This window comes from Oryctolagus cuniculus, chromosome X (genome assembly GCF_051225735.1).
Source record: "Oryctolagus cuniculus isolate XC-2025 breed Fujian yellow rabbit chromosome X, ASM5122573v1, whole genome shotgun sequence".
Lineage (NCBI taxonomy): Eukaryota > Metazoa > Chordata > Mammalia > Lagomorpha > Leporidae > Oryctolagus > Oryctolagus cuniculus.
Window position 1 is genome coordinate 74,023,804 of NC_142888.1, and position 20,957 is coordinate 74,044,760.

Below are 20,957 nucleotides of genomic sequence, written 5' to 3' on the forward strand. Positions count from 1 at the left end.
TCAACTAATACTGATATCTGCTAGAAGTACAGTGGTATACAAGACAAAACCCTCAACTCATGAAGTTCACATTCTACTCACTCTACAGAGGTTGTACATCCCTAATGTGAAACTCCAAAATCCAAAAATGCCCCAAGTCTGAACCTTGCAGAGCGCTGACATGATGCCACAAGTGGAAACTTACACAACTGATCTCATGTGATGGGTCACAAAGTGAAAACACAGGTGTATTAAAAGCATTAGAGAAAAATTACCTTTAGGCTAGGCACATAAGGTATATTTAAATTAATGAATCTCATGTTTAGAATTGGGTCCTAAATTATTATTACTGGTTTTCAAGTTATTATATGTATTACATATATACATTATATATACACAAATATTCCAAAATGTGAAATGCTTCTGGTCCTAAGCATTTCTTTCCCCAGAAAACTTTTATTGAAGGAATACAAACTTCATGCTTTTCATAAATACAACTTTTGGAATATAGTGATTCTTCCCACCCATACTCCCACCCCTGTTCTTCTTCCCTCTCTTATTCCCATTCTTATTTTTTACCACAATCTATTTTCAATTAACTTTATACACATAAGATTAACTCTATACTAAGTAAAGAGTTCAACAAATTGTATGAAAAAAAAAATAGTTCCTCAACAGTCAAGTCAAGCGTGGTTCAAAGTCATTGCATTTGAAGTGTAAATTTCACTTCTATAGACTGCCTTTTAGGTGCTCTATTAGTTATCACAAGTCAGGAGAACATATGGTATTTGTCCTTTTGGGACTGGCTTATTACACTAAGTAAGATGTTTTCCAGTTTCATCCACTTTGTTGCAAACAAGAGGTCCTAAGCATTTTGGATAACAATACTTAAACTGAACCATTAAAAATTGTGAATCCAATGACAATTCCACTCCAAGACTGTAAACGTCCTGGTAGTGAAGGAGGTTCTAATTTACTACTCAATGCAAGAACATACCTTCATAGGTCTGTCACTATTTGCAAAATTATTGATAATGAATAAAGACTCCTGAAATCTTGATCCTCCACTTAGTGCAACATCAGCTATCAGCTGGCTTACAGCAATTATTATCTGTGGGAAGAAACAAACATCATTTTTTAAATGGCCTATGAACCAGTGCTGTTTAATCTCATCATGTTATAAGCATAAAAATACTCAAGAAATGTGTCTAAAAAATTCTAAATGGTACTAACATAATCTGTTGTCTTCATACGAGAGGATTTTTAAATCTTCTATTGAAGTATCAACTACTTCAAAGGTCATACTTTCAAATTTTACTAGAATCTTTCTTGGTCAGATGTGAGCAATTTTCAAAGCTCATAGCACAGTTAGATCTACAACTGTTTCCAGAATAGTAATCTGATACAAAAGTGGTCAAGTCTTCATTTTGAACATGCTGGCTAGGTAGTAGCTATAGCAAAGTTGGAAATAAATGACAGAGTTTCTCAATCCTTTTCACTAGGCTGTTTTTAGTATGCTGGACTCCCAAGTCCAGTGCCTCAGCTTCCCTCTTTGTTTTTGGACAGGGCCCACAGCAGTTTATGCAATGGCCTTTTATGGTACATTTTAATCTCTCAGGCTTTCTTACATGGCAAAAATTCATGCTAGCATGTTAATGGCTGGATGCTTTACCACTGATCCTAGAAGCATGGTACAGCAGGAGTCAAGTGAGGACTCTAGAGTCAAACTGCCTTAGATTCAAATATTGACTTAAGGGGTAAACATTGTAGAACAGTAAATTAAGCCAAAGCTTTGGATTCAGGAGTGCTGGTTCAAGTCCTGGCTACTCCACACTTCTGAGCCAGCTTTCTGCTAATGTGCCTGGGAGGCAGCAGATAATGGTTCACGTAGTTGGATTCCTGTCACCCAACTGAGAGACTCAGATGCAGCATATAGAGTTCCTGTCTCCTGGCTTTAGCCTGCCCCGGCACTGGCTATTGCAGGGTTTTGTGGAATAAACCAGCAGATAGAAGATCTCTCTCCCCCCACCCTCTTCCTTCTTGCCTTCCCTCCCTCTTCCTTCCTGTTATTCTACCTTTCAAATAAATAAATAATTAAATCTTGACTTTATCAATTATTTACTATAGTAATTGATTCACTTTTCTCATTTGTAAAAATGGGGATGATAACAGTGTCTAGAGTTATTATGAGGATTAAAGAGATCATAATCACAATAATACTAGTGGACTCTTTATTGAGTACTTATATGTGTCAGACACTGTTTTAAGTCATCACATTTATTAATCCATATTTCAATAAAGGACTTGAAAGAACTGAAACTTCAGCCTCAAAGAATGGATTCTAAAAGGGGAATTTCAGGCATACTGGCACATCACTTAGAACCATGTTTTGGGGAAGGTGGGTATTAAAATGATATCTCATATAAAAACAAATAGTAAAAGATCTAATGTGTAATGCTGGCTGGCTCTAATACACAAAAATACATACAGCACATTCATAGGAAACAGATGGCTAAGATTTGCACTTTCCTGATAACATTTTTCAACAAGTTGTTTTTGGTAGTTTGCTCATTAATGATTCTGTCTCCAACAAACAACTCTATCAGGACAGATCATAGCAGTAAAGCTATCACTATGACAGGGGATTTCCTACACTACAGAGTCCTGTTGAGCTAAGAAGTTCCAATTGTGGTTAGGCTCATAGTTGTTTCACCAAATAAACACAAAAATACAGAGAGGATGGGTAATAGCTATCATATAATAAGTGCCTAGTGTATGCTAGGCATTGTACAGGCACTAGACATATGTTATTTTTAACCCTCATGTTAACCTGCAGGTGAAATACTCAGCTTCATTTCTACAGATGAGGTAGGTTCAGCCAGACTGAGTAATATCTCTATGGTCACACAGAAATTAAGTAGCTGAGCTACGATTAAGCCCAGGCAGAAAGTCCATGCTTTCCACTAAAGCTTGAGACCTTTCTCATTTTTTAGTAAGTGGGTATAACAAACAGTAAGTCTAACCACAAACAGTGTTACCTACTGTTACCTATGGCCATAAAGGCCAGGTCTGGGCCAGGGGGAAGGCAGGAGCCTGGAACTCCATCCAAGTCTCCCACGAAGGTGGCAGGGGCCTCAGAGCACCTTGAGTTATTTTCCATTGCCTCCCTAGGCACATTGGCAGGGAGCTGGCTCAGAAGCAGAGCAGCCCGGACTTGAACTGGTGCTCTGATATGGGATGCCAACATCACAAGTGGTGGCTTAACCTACTGTCCCATAATGCTAACCCAATAGCTTCTAATATTTTCTCCCATTTTACATTAGAAGAAATTGAGTCACTGAGAGACTAAGGAAGTCACTTGCTCCAGGTCACAGGTTGTGTGTTACTCCTGCAATCTAGAGCCCATACCTCTAAAACATATATGTTCTTGAGCATGTTGTCCAAAAGATATATGATGTAAGCCATATAGGTAATTGAAAATTGAGTGTTGCCACTTTAAAAAAAGAGACAGAGATGAGCAAGTCTTTGGTGCACTGGTTGAGATGCCTGCATCCCACGTAAAAGTCCCTGGGTTTGAGTTCTGGTTCTGCTCCTGTTCCTGGCTCCCTTATAATACATATCCTGGGAGATAGCAGGTGATGGCTCTACAAGTTGGGTCCCTCTCAGCCAACTGGAAGACCTGGACTGAGTTCCTAGCTCCTAGACATTTAGAAAATGAACCAGCAAACGGACCTCTCTGAATGTTTGCTTGTCTTCCCCTATTTCTTGAATAAATAAAATAAATGGAAAAAATAAAGAGAGGTGAAATTTATTTTAATGTATTAAAGAACCTTGAGGTCATGGAAAAATGAAATAAAAATAAATTCATTTTGGTGCAAAGAATTTGAAATCTGTGCAATTTTTCACAATATACATTTTCTATGAACTTTTTGAAGATCTTGCATCTTTTTCTTAACCCAAGAGAGAAAGACTGCTCTTCCACCTGCTGGTTTACTCCCTAGTTGCCTGCAAAAGCCAGGACTGGGCCAGATGGAAGCCAGAAGCCCAGAACTGCATCTGGGTCTTTCACGTGGGTGGCAGGGACCCAAACACCTAAGCTATCACCTGCTGCTTCCCAGGGTGCGCATTAGCAGGAAGCTGGAATCGAGAGTGGAGCTGGGATTCAAATCAGGGACTCCAATATGGGATGCAGGCACCCCAAATGGCATCTTAACCATTGCATCAAATGCCTATCCTGGATACTTTAGTTTTTATATACTTTGTCTTCAGAAACCAATGGATATTTTATACTTTCAGCACATCTCAATTCCAACTAGTGGCACTTCAGGTGCTAGAATGCCACAGGTGACTAATAGGTATTATACTAGACAAGGAAGCATGAGAGCCTGATCTTGATAGGAGGCTAAAGGCTGAAGAGAAAAAAGGCTTTGATTTTTTTCACTGACCTGTAGATGTGTCCTCAGAAAGGTTTTCCTTTTGGTGTACTCAAAGTTGTTTCTCATCAAAAGATACAAAAGTGCAGATGCTTCATTCCTAGTTGAGCTAATTTTTGAGGTGCAGCACTTCAAAACCTCATAACAAAATGCAGCACACATGTTTACTCTACCTTTGAAGAAGGCTGATGGAAACTAAAAACAGGGAAAACAGGGAATAAGTATCTGAAAACCCAATCATAAAATTAATGAGATACCAAATGCCTCCCATATCCTCACCTAAAACTATGTGACGTGCCTGGAAGATACAAAATCAATATAAGCAAGGGCACTGCTCTTGAGAGTTACTGAACTAATTAACAGAAAGACCAACATGTGTCAATGACAGATTCAAGTCAGTATTTAAGTAAAGGGACTGAGTATAAATGCTGTAGAAATGAGAAGAGCTTAGAATAGACTGAAACATACAGTAAGTAGGTTCTCAGTAATATGTATTAAATGAATAAATGGCTGAAATGACAAATGATGGGCCTCAAATGGGAAGGGTAATCTGCATTACGTTATCTTTTGTTTTATATTTAAACAGATCCTTGTATTATGAACTTCGAAATGCTGAGAAAATTACAGTTGAAACATACCGAACAGTTAAAGTTGATCTTTTAATAAAAAATTGGATACAAGTGAAAGACACACACACACACACGTGAAGTATATATACACACATACACCCTCACGTCCCCTACTAATAAACAGTGTGAATTAAGATCTATTTTTGTCATGGAAGAGGAGTACAAAAGTGACTATCTAAGTACTTGGCTGGGACTTTAAGAATGTGTTTAGTCGACTTTGTTGAAGACACTACACATGGAGGTATCACACAGGCTTCTGAAAATATCCCATGCTTACATGTGTGGACAAGCAAGTAGTGAGCTGCTTCAGGGTACACAATGGATGTTTTTCAGGGAATGCAAAGCTAGAGGGCCACCCTTTAAAAATATTGTTTCTTGGAAACCCTGAATTTAAATCCATGTTATAGGAATCTGCTTCCTTTATTTCACTTTAATACCAAGTCCATTGCTATGCAGCAAATGCATGTTTAATAAATGTTTTCTGACTGATACCTGGGAAACTTCAGCAACCATTTCTCCAGATTAAACCAATTCTTGCTGGATAAGATAGTCTAGTATGAAAACAAGCATTTGAGGGAAGAAGACATAATTATAACACAGTTAATCCCTACAATAAGTCTTCTGTGCACATCACTCAGACTTCTCCAAGTGGACAATGCCTAAAATCATCAATGGCTTCCTAACTGCCAGTTTCAATTAACTCGTTTTCCCCGTTGTCTTATTTGACTATTCTGTACCTCATGCCAATGTTGAAATTCCTTTCTCGTTTAGCTTCCGTGATAGCATTCTTTTTTGCCTTTCTTCCTGCTTCTGGGACCGCTCTCTCATCTCCTTTACAGATCCCTATTCCAACCCCATCCTATGTTACTTTTCTCTGCTGTTCTACTCTTGACCTTTACTTCGCTCTTTCTCTATACACGCTCCAAGGGAAATCCAATGACTCCCATGACGTTGACTACTGCTTACATGCTGATGCTCCCCCTAGTTCACTATGCTCCAGGAATACTGGACGTTTAGATACTAGAATGCTCCAAACTCTTTCCTGACTCAGGAGCTTTGCACATGCCTATCCTCCTCGGTCAACTCTTTATATGCCTAGCCCCTTGTCATATTTCAAGTCTCATTTTAAAAGTGAAAAACCTATCCAAAGAAGTTCGCTCCCACAAATCTTATCATAATTACTAATTATTGTATTTACTTATTTTGTTTCCCCTGCCACAAGACTACATGAAGGCAGAAAGTATACTTCTTCTATATCTTCACCATTTCTCCAGTACCCAGTACAGCACTTGACATGCAGAAAGTAGTCAATCGAAGTGGCATTGATGAATACAGGATGCCTCCAAGTCTAACTCTGCGATACAGGTGGATTGCACAAGCAACTTAAACTCAACAGGTCTATAAGACAGATCTCATTAACTCTGACCCCAAATGTAGTCTTTCCACTGTGCTCATATTTCATGTCATCCACCATATGACCACAGGACTGATGGCCAAGTCCTCCTATGGGCTGCATCTCTCTGACATGTCTCATAGCTGCCTTTGACTCACCATATCCACTGTCACTGCCTTATTTCAGGCTCTATTAAATGCCTAATGCAATAAGCCTTTCTTCCTGCCACTAATTCCTCTGTAACACTACTTCTAAAAAAATTTTTCCCCTGCCCACACTGATTGTCTCTTACTACTAATGTAATTGTGTCACTTTCTTGCTTAAAACCCTGCCATGGCTACCAGATGATTAAGATAAAGTCCAACCCTTAAGACAAGAACACGAAGATCTGGCCGTTACTTACATCTTCAGTTTTCTCCTCTTGCTGAACCCACACTAAATCCTAACTCCACTGCTGCAGAAAAACTTGGGCTGAATCAGTATTTCTTCCCTTTGTCCTGCCCACCACCAGTTCTTTGTACTGTCTTCTTTTATCCTGTGGTATTTACATGTTTCCTTCTACTGGACAGTAAGTCCTGAGAGACTACATCCAGTAAGTACCCACTCAGTCACTGTTTTAGTAACTGAACTATCTCTGAATCACCTTCCCTTAGTTTCTTGGAACATCCTTGTGAACTAAGTTTTCCATAGCCTTCTTCACTTATAAATTGTATAAAGGAATGCCAATAACAAACAAGCTTCTAATTCACCTGATTTCTAATTTCAGATATAATTGGGCTTGAAAGGATTCATTCATTGGAACATGTACTAAGTGCCTATCCTTTGCAAGGTATTAGACAAGACCTTGAGGTTGTAAAATCTGCCCTTGCCTTTCAAAGTACTTAAGAGTGCTTCTTCAAAGAAGCAAAATAGAAGAGAAACTGGCAAAGTTGGGAATTTGAAAATGACGCTTTTCAATAGCGCTTACTGAAAATGACAAGGTAAAACAGGGTGAAGTCAAACAGCATGTTCTGAATTTAGGGCATGCTTGTGCAGGCTCTCTGTATGTATTTGTTCTGTATATATATTTACAGAGGCAGTACTTAGTGGTTTTGCTAGCCAATTCCTCTATATATCAGCACCATGATGTCTTTTCCCTTTTGGCCATGAAGAGAGCCACTAGCAGATCCAAAGCTTCTATTCTTACCTTACTGATAAAAGCTCGCAGCGAGGCAAATACATGCTTCAGGGACACTTCAGATTGTCCATTTTTAAGAAATGCAAGATGAATATCGAATACTTTTTTCATTAACGGGTTGTGGCCATCATTATTTAAAAGTTGACTCTAGAAAACAAGAAAACAAATACAGTTTATAGAAACACTTAACTTATACCCCACTAAGAATTAGAGAACTGACTTTACCAATATCTGTTTATGACACCACTGTTTGAAAGTTTCAGAAAAATAAAAGGCTCTTAAATATAATTTTAAAATATTTGTACCATTTTTAAACTTGGAAATTTCAAAATACTATAAAAACTACATCTAGACTGTTGAAGCCCAGCACTTTAAACAGATAAGAAAACTGATTTTTCCAAGGCAATTCAGCAAAATACAGAAGGGGCCAGCATTGTGCTACAGTAGGTTAAGTTGCCACTTGGGACACTGGCATCCCACATGAGAGTGCCAGTTTAAGTCCTGGCTGCTCCACTTCTGATCCAACTCCCTGCCAATGCACCTGGGAAAGAAGCAGATCATGGCCCACAGATTGGGGCCCTTCCACCCCCATGGGAGACTCACATGGAATCCCTGGCACTTGGCTTTTTGAGCCTGGCCCAGCCCTGGCTGTTGCAGCCATTTTGGGAGTGATTGCATGAATGGAAGTTTCCCTTCCTTCCTTCCTTCCTTCCTTCCTTCCTTCCTTCCTTCCTTCCTTCCTTCCTTCCTTCCTTCCTTCCCTCCCTCCCTCCCTCCCTCTCCCCCTCCCCCTCCCCCTCCCCCTCTTTCTCTGTCACTCTGCCTTTTAAATAAATAAATAAATCTTTTTAAAAAATCCCTGAATGGTGTTTGATTTTTCTGGGTCTTTCCTTAGTCTACTTCTAAGCATGGAAGACTGGTTGTGATCACAGACTCTTGTGATACATCTAAACCCTGATTCTGCCCTGACCATCTATGTGACAGTAACCTCCCTGTGTCACTTTCCTCATTTTAAAATGAGAACAATAACAATACCTACATCCTAAAGGCCATTATGATAAGTATGTCCCTATTTATATTTTCAAGTATATCAAAAATTACATATCATAAAAATCACTAGTGTCAAGTGTACAATTAATTTTAGTCAATTTGTCAAGAGTTGGCAGTCCCTTTCTGTCTCTCGCTGTCTGTAACTCTACCTCTCAAATAAATAAAATCTTTAAAATCAAAAAAAAGTTTGCAGTACAATTTTAGATTTCCTTTACCGTAAAATGATTGCTCATGTCCATTTGCAGTCAATCCCCTTTCCCACTTCTAGCCTCACAATAAGAAAGTGAGTTAATATTTGTAAAGCACTTAGGATAGTGCCAGTTATATACAAAGAGACAGTGTTTGTTAAATAAATATTAGAACAGGAAGAAGGAATACAATACCAATCATGAGAGCAAATGCCCTTCTTATTTGGCCAATGAAAACCTGACTTGTATTGGTTGCACTTGAATGAGAACAAACACAACACATCATAAAAAGATTCTGTAGACTGTTTTATTAATATGAAATTCAATTTCCTTTTTAAGCCTCTTTAAAACACACATGCCAGGTTTCCATAATAGTGGCTGAAGTGATGAACTAAATTACTTAGTGAGGGGTTCAGAAAGACAAAACACCTGTACAACTCAAGCAAAAGCAAGCAAGATCTTCCCACTATGAGTCTTCCCGCTGATGCTGCCTAACAGAAGTCATAGGGTTTTTAACTCTTCAGCACTCTCACATCCATTATCAATTTTACCACCTTCAACAGCTCTGCAAGAAAACAGATTTACCCTTCTGTTTAAAATCATATTGATGATGATTTGCACTGAGAGGCAAAATCTGAGAAAAAAAAAAAAACATGAAGTGCCTTGAGTAGGGAAGCCAGCTAGCCTGCCTAGACACTGGGGCGCCTCATCACAACAGACATTCTGGCTAATTGATCCACTCAGATGTGGGCTACAAATTCGTGGCTATTTTGATACACATGTGAAAGAAAAACTGTTTCCAACATGAAAATAAAAATAGAATTTAAGAGGCAGAAGGGAGTTTAAGGGCAAAATGATCTAATCCCTTTACTTTATGGATGAACAAATAAGCTTCAGGACATCACAAGGTCATAGAGTAGCCAAACTGGATCGGCTGCTCCTGGCAGCCTTTTTCAGTATACCAGCCTGCCCCTGATGACTCAGTTTCTGCATATTTTCTTTGCAGTGATGCCAACTGAATTCTACCTCTTCATCTTTACCTTGAAGCATTGGGTGAAAAATGATATGGTATCTAGTACTGTTAGGGAAACTTCTGTAGCAGTATTGCCTTCAAGAAGTGCCTGGTGGAAAATATCTGCTTCAGTTGTTGCAGAACCTAGGATTAAGAACACAAGTTAAATTTTGCCAAACAGAGATTCACATAGTGATGTGGAATGGCTTCCTAAAGACAGACGAGAGAGAAACGGAGAGAGAGAGAGAGAGAGAAAGAGAGAGAAAGCACAAAGAAAGGAGACTCACAATAACTGCACACCTACTGAGTTTCATTACATTTATTCCTTAATCAAATATGGTCTAGGTTAATCAATTCAAATATTTGTACTTCAGCTCTTTATCAACAGCTCTGCAGCATATAATTAGGTGTGTACGTCTTTGAACACAAGATTTCAGTAATAAATTATTGTGTTCTAACTAGGAAACAATGTAGAAGTCGTTTTAGGCCATGCCACTAATTATGTATGCAAAAATGAGAAATCCAGAGAATTTTAGCTACCAATATACAATGGTGCCCTAAGGTGAGACATTTTCAATTATGCTAATGATATGAGACTTATTTCTAAATCAGAAGGGAAACAGATATCTGGGCCAACTGAAGTAGGTTATTTATACTTGTACAAGAAGCATAAAGCTTTATAACTTTTTAAAAAAAAAAGATTTATTTATTTATTTATTTGAAAGGCAGAGTTACAGAGAGAGAGGAAAAGACAGAGAGAGAGGTCTACCATTTGCTGATTCACTCCCCAAAAGGCTGCAAATGGCCGGAGCTGGGACGATCTGAAGCCAGGAGCTTCTTCGAGTTCTCTGACAGGGGTACAGGGACCCAAGGACTTGGGCCATCTTCTACTGCATTCCCAGGCCATTAGCAGGGAGCTGGATCAAAAGAGGAGCAGCCAAGACACAACCCCATGCACATGTGGGATGCCAACACCCTAGGCAGAGGCTTAACCTACTATGCCACAGCACCGTCCCCTGTACTATTTTAAAAGCCTGGGGCCAGCACTGTGGCATAGCAAGTAAAGCCACCACCTGCAGTGCCTGCATCCATATGAGCGCCGGTTCAAGTCCCAGCTGCTCCACTTCCAATCCAGCTCTCTGCTATGGCCTGGGAAAGCAGTGGAAGATGGCCCAAGGTCTTGGGCCCTTGCACCCACATGGGAGACCCGGAAGAAGCTCCTGGCTCCTGGCTTCAATATTGGCTCAGCTCTGGCCGTTGCGGCCATTTGGGGAGTGAACCAGCAGATGAAGACTTCTTTCTCTCTCTCTGCCTCTGTCTCTCTCTAATTCTACCTTCAAATAAATTAATTAATTAAAAAAAACCATTAAGTCTGAGGGCTGGTGCTGTGGCGTACTGGGCTAAGCTTCTGCTTGTGGTGCCAGCATCCTGTATGAGTGCTGATTCGAGTCCGAGATACTCCACTTCTAATCCAGCTCCCTGCTCATGTGCCTGGTAAAGCAGAAGATGGCCCAAGTCCTTGGGTCCCTACACCTGCATAGGAGACCCAGAAGAGGCTCCTGGCTCCTGGCTTCGGATCAGCTCCAGCCTTTTGCGGCTATCTGGGGAGTGAACCAGCAGATGAAAGATTGATCTTTCTTTCCCTCTCTCTCTGTAACTCTGCCTTTCAAAAAAATAAATTAAAATCTTTATAAATAAAAGTCTTGGATTTGTTAGCTCAGGGTCTATCTGCTCAAAATATTATTTTTTCTTACTAGACCTTACCCTATAGCCAGTTTTGCTGGCTTCCTGGTCTTCAAATTCCAGAGGACTACGTGAAAATGAGAAGTTTTTCACTCTGAGTTTTATTAATATTTGCTTTCCAGTGGATAGCTTCACTTTATATAAACCTATACATTCCCCAGCTGGGTAAGATTTCTCCCCTCTTCCCATTTGCCTGACCAATAAATATTTTAACCTGTCTGAAACACCCCTTTGCCAAAATAGTATTTAGACTTCAGAGCATTCAGCATGTGTAATTCCCTAATCATTAGAAGAGTAACAGGAACTCTAAATAAATAACACTATATCAAACACTATTATATTAAAATGTCAGTATCTGCATTGAAGTTTAACAGCAGGAATGAAGGATTTCCAATACAAAAAATATGATAACATATTTCATGAGGAAAAAAATTCTTTAATACTAAGAAAAAAATTTTAATTACCATTACATAAAGCTGTTAAAATATATATGCACATTTTATCATTAGTCATTTATGATGAAATGATTGTATTTAAACACATAGGAGAGATATGTAAGTATGTCTATGTATGGGAAATAATTTCCAATAATATTGATGTTTTAAACTAGGACTTAAGGGGTAATGGTTTGGCCTAGTGTTTAATATGCTGTTGCACCCTACATCAGTGTACCTGGTTGGAATCCTGGCCATACTCTAGACACTAGCTTTCTAATGCAGACCCTGGGAGGCAGCAGGTGATGGCTCAAGTAGATGGAGCCCTACTATCCATAAGGAAACCTGGATTTTGAGTTTTTGGCTTTAGCTTGGTCCAGTAACAGCTATTGCAGCTATTTAGGGAGAGAACAAGCAGATGAGAATGTTTTCTCTTCCCTCTCCCAGTCTCTCTCTCCCCCAAATAAATAAGTAAGTAAACCAAGACTTAAGATTAAATATCATTATATGGCTGTTTCAAACGGATACCACACACACATTTTTACTTACTATGATTCAGTGTAAATGAACTTTCCAGGCTACTAAGGTGTTGAAGCCGGGCCTGCATTAGTCCTGATCTGTTTCGAAGAGCTGGCATAGTTTGTGATTTACGGTCTATTCCCAAGTGTTTTGATAGCCAAGCATCATGCACCCTAAAATAAATTTTAAAATTAGGAACTGAAAAGCTCTAATAATATATCTCATTGTTAGAATTTTTAACCAGAACATAATTAGACTTTCAAGTAAATATGGTACTGTGCTCACTATTCTATTCACTATTAATTGCATTAAATGAAGTACCACTAAAAATTGTATAATGTCTTAATGTACCCTTAAAATAGCTTGAATAATAAGAATACAATTTATAGAATTTAGAACGGACTTCTCTCCTCCTCAAAAAGCCTGGAATTCAGTGGCTAATACTCCGACAAGAATCTTTTCACAGCAGGTGAAGAAGAGTGAGAGAAGACAGAGGGATGCTCAGGCATGAAATCAGGGGTGAAAACCTGAAGCTAGGTGTTTATGAAACTCTGTTTCTGGAGTTAAATTTGTATCAGAAAATTATACTCTTTAAACATATCTATGACAGGGCTGGCGCTGTGGTGTAGCAGGTAAAGCCACCACCTGCAGTGCTGGCATCTCATATGGGTGCTGGTTGCTCTACTTCTGATCCAGCTCTCTGCTATGACCTGGGAAAGCAGTAGAAGATGGCCCAAGTCCTTGGGACCCTGCACCCATGTGGAGACCTGGAAGAAGCTCTTGGCTCCTGGCTTTGGATCAGCTCAGCTCTTGCTGTTGCAGCCATCTGTGGAATGAACCAGAGGATGGACGACCTTTGTCTCTTTCTCTCTCTCTCTCTCTCTCTCTCTCTCTCTCTCTGCCTCTCCTTCTCTGTGTAACTCTTTCAAATAAATAAATAATAAATCTTTAAAAAAACAAAAACAGGGGCCAGCACTGTGGCACAGCGGGTTAATGCCCTAGCCTGAAGCACTGGAATCCCATATGGGCACCAGTTTGAGACCTGGCTGCTCCACTTCCAATCCAGCTCTCTGCTATGTCCTGGGAAAGCAGTAGAAGATGGCCCAAGTCCTTGGGCCCCTGCACCCCGCGTGGGAGACCCAGAAGAAGCTCCTGGCTCCTGGCTTTGAATCGGCTTAGCTCCGGGGAGTGAACCATTGGATGGAAGACCTCTCTTTCTCTCTCTCTCTGCCTCTCCTCTCTCTGTGTAACTCTGACTTTCAAATAAATAAATCTTAAAAAGAAACATATTTATGGCTAAGATTTATTGTTTTTCTTTAATATTAAGATTCCACTTAAAAATTACAACTGGGTCATGCATGAATAAGGGAAGAAAAAGCTTATCTATTCTCTAATAGACATAGTGGGATAGCATGCAGAATCTTAGAGGCTAAGGCTCATTGTAACAATGACTTGGTCAAGCTCCAAGTCATGGGCAAAGATGGTAGAAATTTGAACCCTCATTACCTATCTGTTATTAAGACATTCTAGAGATGTAGCGAAAAACTCCATCCAGTGGTAATCTTTATGTTTTTGAAGCAGCATAGATTTTAACTTTTTTAAAAGAAAAACTATATTTGAGTTCCTTTGATGACTAACTCTGCCCCTAAAATATATTTATACAAATAATGTTCTTTGCCTTAGGGTCCCTCAAATGTTTCTTTAAATGTTTCTTTCACTAGGAATTAAATTGCAAAAAGAATGAACAGATAATAGAAACTTTGCATATCATTCTACTCATTATGATTAGAAAGCTTAACAGTTCACATTCGTTTAAACTATGAGTTAGGACATGTTAAATAAATCATGGCTGTCTTGATAACTTGAAATTAATAGTCTGGGTTTTAGATGGCATGTATGACATTGCCCTCTGTTGGAAGAAAAATTAAAAAATCAAAATTAAAATGTTATGGGAATTACCTTGCTATGTTTCTTTTTCCCATGTATCTAAAGTGAAATAAACACACTCTAGGAAAAAAAAACAAAAACAAGAACACGTTAGTAATATATTTCCATCCTCTGCCACTTAAAAACCATCCAAAAAGTTATGAATTATCAAAAAAGTCTATTTAAATCATATTACGATAATATGTATTTTAGTGTACAAATATAAAGATGCAGATAACTACTTAATAGGCTTGCAACACTGTATCTATTATATTTGGCACAATTATACCAGCATCAAAAAATTCATGTCTTTATATACAATTCTAAAATGACAGGTTAAAAAAAATCTGTCAATACAAATCATCCTTTGTTTTCTGTAACATACAATAGCAAAGATCTCTAGCGCAGTCATTAACACCTCAAAATGTCTTAAGCCCTAAAAATCGAGGCTGTTATATTTTTAATAATGGAATCAAAATACTTTCTATTATGGAAAATCTGAAACATATAAGAATTCAGGGGAGGTAGCACACTAACACCCCCCCACCACCAATACCTACCACCTTCCAACTTCAACAGTCAACTCATGGCCATTTTTATTTAATCTCTGCCCCAAACAGGTCCCCTGATCCCTTCTACTCTCTATACCTACTATCTTTTTATTTTTAAAATAAAAGCTGGGGACCGCCGCTGTGGCGCATCGGGTTAACGCCCTGGCTTGAAGCACTGGCTGCCAGTTCAAGACCTGGCTGCCCACTTCCAATCCAGCTCTCTGCTATGGCCTGGGAAAGCAGTGGAAGATGGCCCAAGTCCTTGGGCCCCTGCACCCGCATGGGAGACCCAGAAGAAGCTCCTGGCTCCTGGCTTTGGATCAGCACAGCTCTAGCCGTTGTGGCCAATTGGGGAGTGAACCATCAAATGGAAGACCTCTCTTTCTCTCTCTCTCTCTGCCTCTCCTCTCTCTGTGTAACTCTGACTTTCAAATAAATAAATAAATATTTAATAAATGAATACATAAATAAAGGCTTTATTTATTTGAAAGGCAGAGTTACTGGGCAGGAGACAGAGAGAGAGGCCTTCCATCTGCTGGCTGAATCCCCAAATGGCTGCAATGGCCAGGGCTCAGCCAGGCAGAAGCCAAGAGCTTCTTCCAGGTCTCCCCTGTGAGGGCAGGGGCCCACGCACTTGGGCCATCTTCCACTGCTTTCCCAGGTGCATTAACAGGGAGGTGGAATGGAAGTGGATCAGCTGGGACTTGAACTGGTACCCATATGGGATGCCTGCGCTTCAGGTGGCAGCTTAATATGCTACGCCACGGTGCTGGCCCTGTCCTTTTTTCAAGCAAATTCCTAACATCAGATATTCTCATTACTAAATATTTCAATATAATTATAGTGGTTTTTAGCAATTTTTAATTACTGTTTCTTCTACGGACATTTTATGCAAAACTTTGGAAGATGTTAATGATTATTGATTATTTTTAAATGCACATATAAATCACATATGTGTATCATCTATATAAAATTTCTTGCATTTTATGTCTAAATTTTCTTTTAGGTTTTTCCCCAAATGTCTTGAAACACACACACACATTTATAAATTGATTCACTCAACCTACATAAGAGTATAAATTCTAAGTTCTAATCATTTAACAAGCCCCATTGATCCAGCACCTCCCTCAAATGAATGATGTAGGACAGCTTTTGCTACTTCTGGTTTCCAGATTACAGAAAGACTGCTTCTGAACTGTACAGATGGCTTTTTCATTAGCTAAAATGTTCTGTAACACGGCAAGTATACATCTCCATAGCTTTTTCTACCTGCAGGTGAAGAACCTGTATGTCAGCCTCTATATCACATAGTAATTTAATGGTTTCTTTATTATTAGCAAATAAGCTGTTTTGTGCATGGAAGAAAGAAGCTGCAGTAATGTCAAAGAGGGGGACTGTTGATTACATTGACCAGTACACACTGTCTACACATATTGAAATGGCACAATGTAGCCTGTAAGTATGTACAATTATTGTTAATATAAAATTGTAAAAGCCAGGAAAATGGTAACATTTAACTTCCCTTCAAATAAGATGTGTAATACAAATTAATGTAACTTACTCTAGAAGTACAAGAATGTTTATGAGCTCTTGAGGAGATACTTTATTCCAGTAAGTTAAGAGAGTATCTGAAAAAGGAATAAAGACAGCATTAGATTTTGAAATAAGTACAGCAGTTAGCACAGTGAACCCCCAAATACCAATAACCTAACTTCAACAACCATCAATTCATGGCCAAACCTATTTTATCTGCGTCTTCCTTTCCCCTCCCACCACCCAACACACTTTTTTCTTCTCAACTAATCGCAAGTCTATCATTTAATCTATAATTATTTCAGTTTCAACAATTCTTATTTTTTAATGTTCTTTTGGATGGTATATTCCAATGTTTATATCATCGCTGAAGACAAAAGAAAGGGAGCTATTGCCTTGTTACTTTAGACTTGGGGCTTTTAATAAACTCTGAACTTTTTGCAAGATGCTGCTTTATGTGCATCTTTCTGAGGGTCAAGTGCCTTTGCCTGCTTCTCAAAGTGCTTGATGAACCAAAAAAGTTTAAGAACTTTAAAGATCATTTAAAAAAATAAAAAGCTTATTTTATTTATTTGAAAGGCAGAGTTAGAGAGGCAGAGGCAGAGGCAGAGAGAGAGAGAGAGAGAGACCTTCTGTCTACTGATTCACTCCCCCAAATGGCCACATAGCTAGGGCTCAGCCAGGCCAAAGCCAGGAGCTGAGAACTGCTTCTGGGTCTCCCACATGGGTGCAGGGGCCTAAGCACCCAGGCCATCCTCAGCTGCTTTCCCAGGCACATTAGCAGGGAGCTGGATCACAAGTAGAGCAGCCAGGACTTGAATGGGTACTGCAGGTAGCGGCTTTACCTGTTATGCCACAGCACTGGTTCTTAGACACCATTTTTCTTTGTTTTCCCTCTTTATTTTTGGATTGTAAATTCTGATGTACTGTGTATCATCTATGTCTTGAACAATGATTTCAAATACAATAATGTTTTTAAAAATTTATTTATTTATTTGAAAGGCAGTTACAGAGAGAGGGAGAGAGAGAAAGGTCTTCCATCTGCTGGCTCATTCCCCAAGTGGCTGCAATGGCCAGAGCTGGGCTGATGTGAAGCCAGGAGATACTTCTGGGTCTCCCACGTGAGTACAGGGGCCTAAGCACTCGGACCATCTTCTGTTTTCCCAGGCCCTTAGCAGGGAGCTGGATTGGAAGTGGAACAGCAGGGACTCAAACCCACACTGCAGGCAGAGGCTTAACCTACTATGCCACGGTTCCAGTCCCTATGATTATCTCTTATATCTATCATATATACTTCTCTTTACTTCTCTTTTAATCACTTTCTCTTTACTTTCCCAAAACACTGAGTTTTTTTTTGTTTGTTTGTTTTTGTTTTTAATTCAAGAGGGAGAGGGACAGTCACAATTTCTCCCATCTGGCGGTCACTCCCCAAATGTCTATAACAGATCCTGCTGGGTCAGGCTGAAGCCAGAAGATAGGAACTTAATCTGGGTCCCCCACATGGGTGGCATGACCAGGGGTTAAGACATTGCTTGGGACACTCACTTCCCGTGTCATAGCGAAATGCCTGGGTCCCACTCTGGATTCCAGCTTCCAATGCTTGTGAGTACCCTGGGAGACAGCATGTGATGGCTCAAGTAGTTGAGTCCCTGCCACCCATGTGGGGGACCCAGATTAAATTCCTAAGCTTTACTCTTTAGAAAAAAATTTAAACTATTAATGTTTGTCTCCATTTCTATTCCTTTTTTATCCTATTTGGCTATAGCTAATGGTGTCAGCACACTCTCCTTGAAATGTAAACATTTCAAAACTATACACAAACAGTTGAATTTAAAAAAAAAAGATTTCATTTATTTGAAAAGAGTTACAGAGAGAGGCAGAGAGAGAGGTCTTCTACCAGCTGGTTCACTCCCCAAACGGCCGTAACAGCCTGAGCTGAGCCCATCTGAGGCCATGAGCCTGCAGCTTCTTCTGGGTCATCCTCCACTGCTTTCCCAGACACATTAGCCAAGAACTGGATCCGAAGTGAAGCAGCCGGGACTGAAGCTGGAAGCCATTAGGGACGCAGGCCAGGGCTTTAACCCGCTGCGCCACAATGCCAGCCCACAGTTGAATCTTTCAAACGAGCTAGAGCCAATCAAAGTTCAAGATGGAAGACGAGCCCATGTTGACTTTACGACAAGCGTGGGGGGATAGTTAGTGTATTGGTTTTGGCTGAGCCACTTCTAATTGTTTATGACCGAGAAAATCGGTAGGCATCGATGATTACAAAAGATTCATCAAGAATAAAAATCCTGAAATGGAGCCAAACTCGACTAGTTTCACAAAAACGGTAGCCGTGACTTCTGATCTCCCCTCCGCTCAAATGGGAGAAGCCACTCTCCCAGAAGTCCCTGCGTTTCTGTCCCCTACGCTGAGAGCCGTTTTCCGCGCCGTTGTTGACGACAGCGCTTGCTTCCCTCTCCCGCTCAGAAGCCGGTGGCCAAAAAGCTGGGGTCATCTGTTCAGGCCTGCCAGTGCTTGGTGACCTCAGGCGGCTTCGAAGAAGGTCTGTTAAAGGGTTGAAGGGGCTCGTCTTGGTAGCGGCGCAGTTCTAGTCCCTGGCTCCTCTGCCATTTCGTCAACGGCTCTGTGGCGCGCTAGGCCAATCTCAGTCTCTGAGCCATGATGCAGGCGGGGGACATGGGTGGAAACAACAGGGAAGACAGTGATATGTCTTTCGGAAGAGAGCAGTCACACTCTACTGAATGTGATGCGTCATCTGAGGAGTTTAAAAGTACATGGATGCTGCTGAAAGAGATCCATGAAAGAGAGCTCCAGCGTTTAAAGTCAAAATTAGCGAGGCTGAAGAAAGAGCGGTTGGCACACAGGAGAGCAGCCCCGAAAGCCAGAGAGAGAGAATTCTTTGAACAGCAGAAAGTTCTCAGGGACATCATCGTTGAGTTACGAAGACAGTTAAGCTCGAGAGTATGTGTCCGCTGTTCAATGAATGAAGCATTTAGCAAGAAGCTTCGGCAAGACATAGCTGAAATACAGGAAACTAATCGTAAATGTATTGCTGCTCTCACTGCCGAGAAGGATAAATTAATAGAAGAAAATAAAAAGCTTTCTGAAAAACTAAAACTAACACAGCAGCAGTTTCCTGTTCCGTTTTCTGATAGCGATGATGATTTCATTTCTTGTACTCAAAAGACTATCCCAGTCTTTACACTCAGGGAGCCTCCAGAAGGAGCTACAATCCAAATGCCTGTCAGACGCAGACCAAGGTTACATACTACAAAGATCGGATCTGCACATGGACAGCAACAGCAACAAAGTCCAGAGTTTCCAATTCCATCTTGTAGTCAAGAGCTCTTTGAAGTGCCAGAGACCTCGATGGAGGAAACTTCCTCTAATGACAATACGGCTACTCCTGGATGCTCTGCCAACCAGAAGGCATCTGCACTTGGTCCTCAAAAGAAGTTCAGATTTCAAGGCAGGTCAAAGTCTCCTGTTGCTAAGCCTAGCCAACCACAAAAGAAACGTGAAAAAAAATCCTACACACGAAAGTATGAAACTGAGCATGACTCCTCTTGGAGCTTTTCCAGTGTCTCCTCAGAACAGGTATCTACCCAGGTGGTATCTGAAACCTCAGAGGAAAACCTGCTTGGTTGTGACACAAGCTCAGTTTCGTCTTCACAGAGCAAGGAAAAACACTGTTCAAATGTATTTCATTTTGACTATACTTCCAAATCTAATGGGAAGAAAAGATCATCTGGCATTCCTAATTATAATATTGAATCAACATCAACAGCGAAACTCAGCAGTAGCCCGAAATCTTCCAATGGGGAAGCTGCTTTGAGCACTCAAGAAGCTACATATTCAGGGTATGGTGCTAATAAGCCTCAAGATGACTATCAAACTATGTTTCCAGTCAGTTCAATAAAGAGAAAAGCCAAGACAAACTTAAAAAGGCAGAGGATGTAGCTTCCCTCATCTGGTAAGGAGAATTTCATTGTTTTTCAAAAGGACAGTCTTCCTGTCAATTCAGAGTAGGTAACATCTGACTCTGATTCCTTTTCTCAGGATATAATTAACATGGTAATATGGTTAGAATAGTGGCAGATGACTCTAAAATTGAAACAATGAACTACTGTTAAAATACAGCTATAAATAGATGGAATTTATTCTTCAGAATCCCTCTATTTCCATATAAAAATGTGCAGGTAGACCATCCGTTCTCTTGACACTAAAGTTACTACTGTTATGACCCAATAAAAGAGAAAGCCAATAGAGAACCAAAAGGGTGTGGACTTGTAAAAACTTAATATTTAAATATACATAGAGTAACTAAAATAGAATGTTTACCAGACAAGACAATTTAACTAGAAGGCAAAGGGTGTGGACTTGT

General features: G+C 39.9%; 1 protein-coding gene across 7 annotated transcripts in view; it reads right to left on the reverse strand.

Annotated features, from left to right (window-relative positions):
- Positions 1-20,957, reverse strand: part of DOCK11 (dedicator of cytokinesis 11) — a 209,900-nt gene that overhangs the window by 36,643 nt on the left and 152,300 nt on the right. For all 7 annotated transcript variants that reach the window (XM_089323799.1, XM_089323798.1, XM_089323800.1 and 4 more), the window contains 7 exons: positions 16,596-16,662; positions 14,517-14,564; positions 12,588-12,730; positions 9,890-10,005; positions 7,621-7,758; positions 4,425-4,607; positions 977-1,090 (listed from right to left, as the gene is read on the reverse strand). In XM_089323799.1, coding sequence (XP_089179925.1) covers positions 977-1,090; positions 4,425-4,607; positions 7,621-7,758; positions 9,890-10,005; positions 12,588-12,730; positions 14,517-14,564; positions 16,596-16,662 — 809 coding nt within the window. The remainder of the gene's footprint in view (positions 1-976; positions 1,091-4,424; positions 4,608-7,620; positions 7,759-9,889; positions 10,006-12,587; positions 12,731-14,516; positions 14,565-16,595; positions 16,663-20,957) is intronic.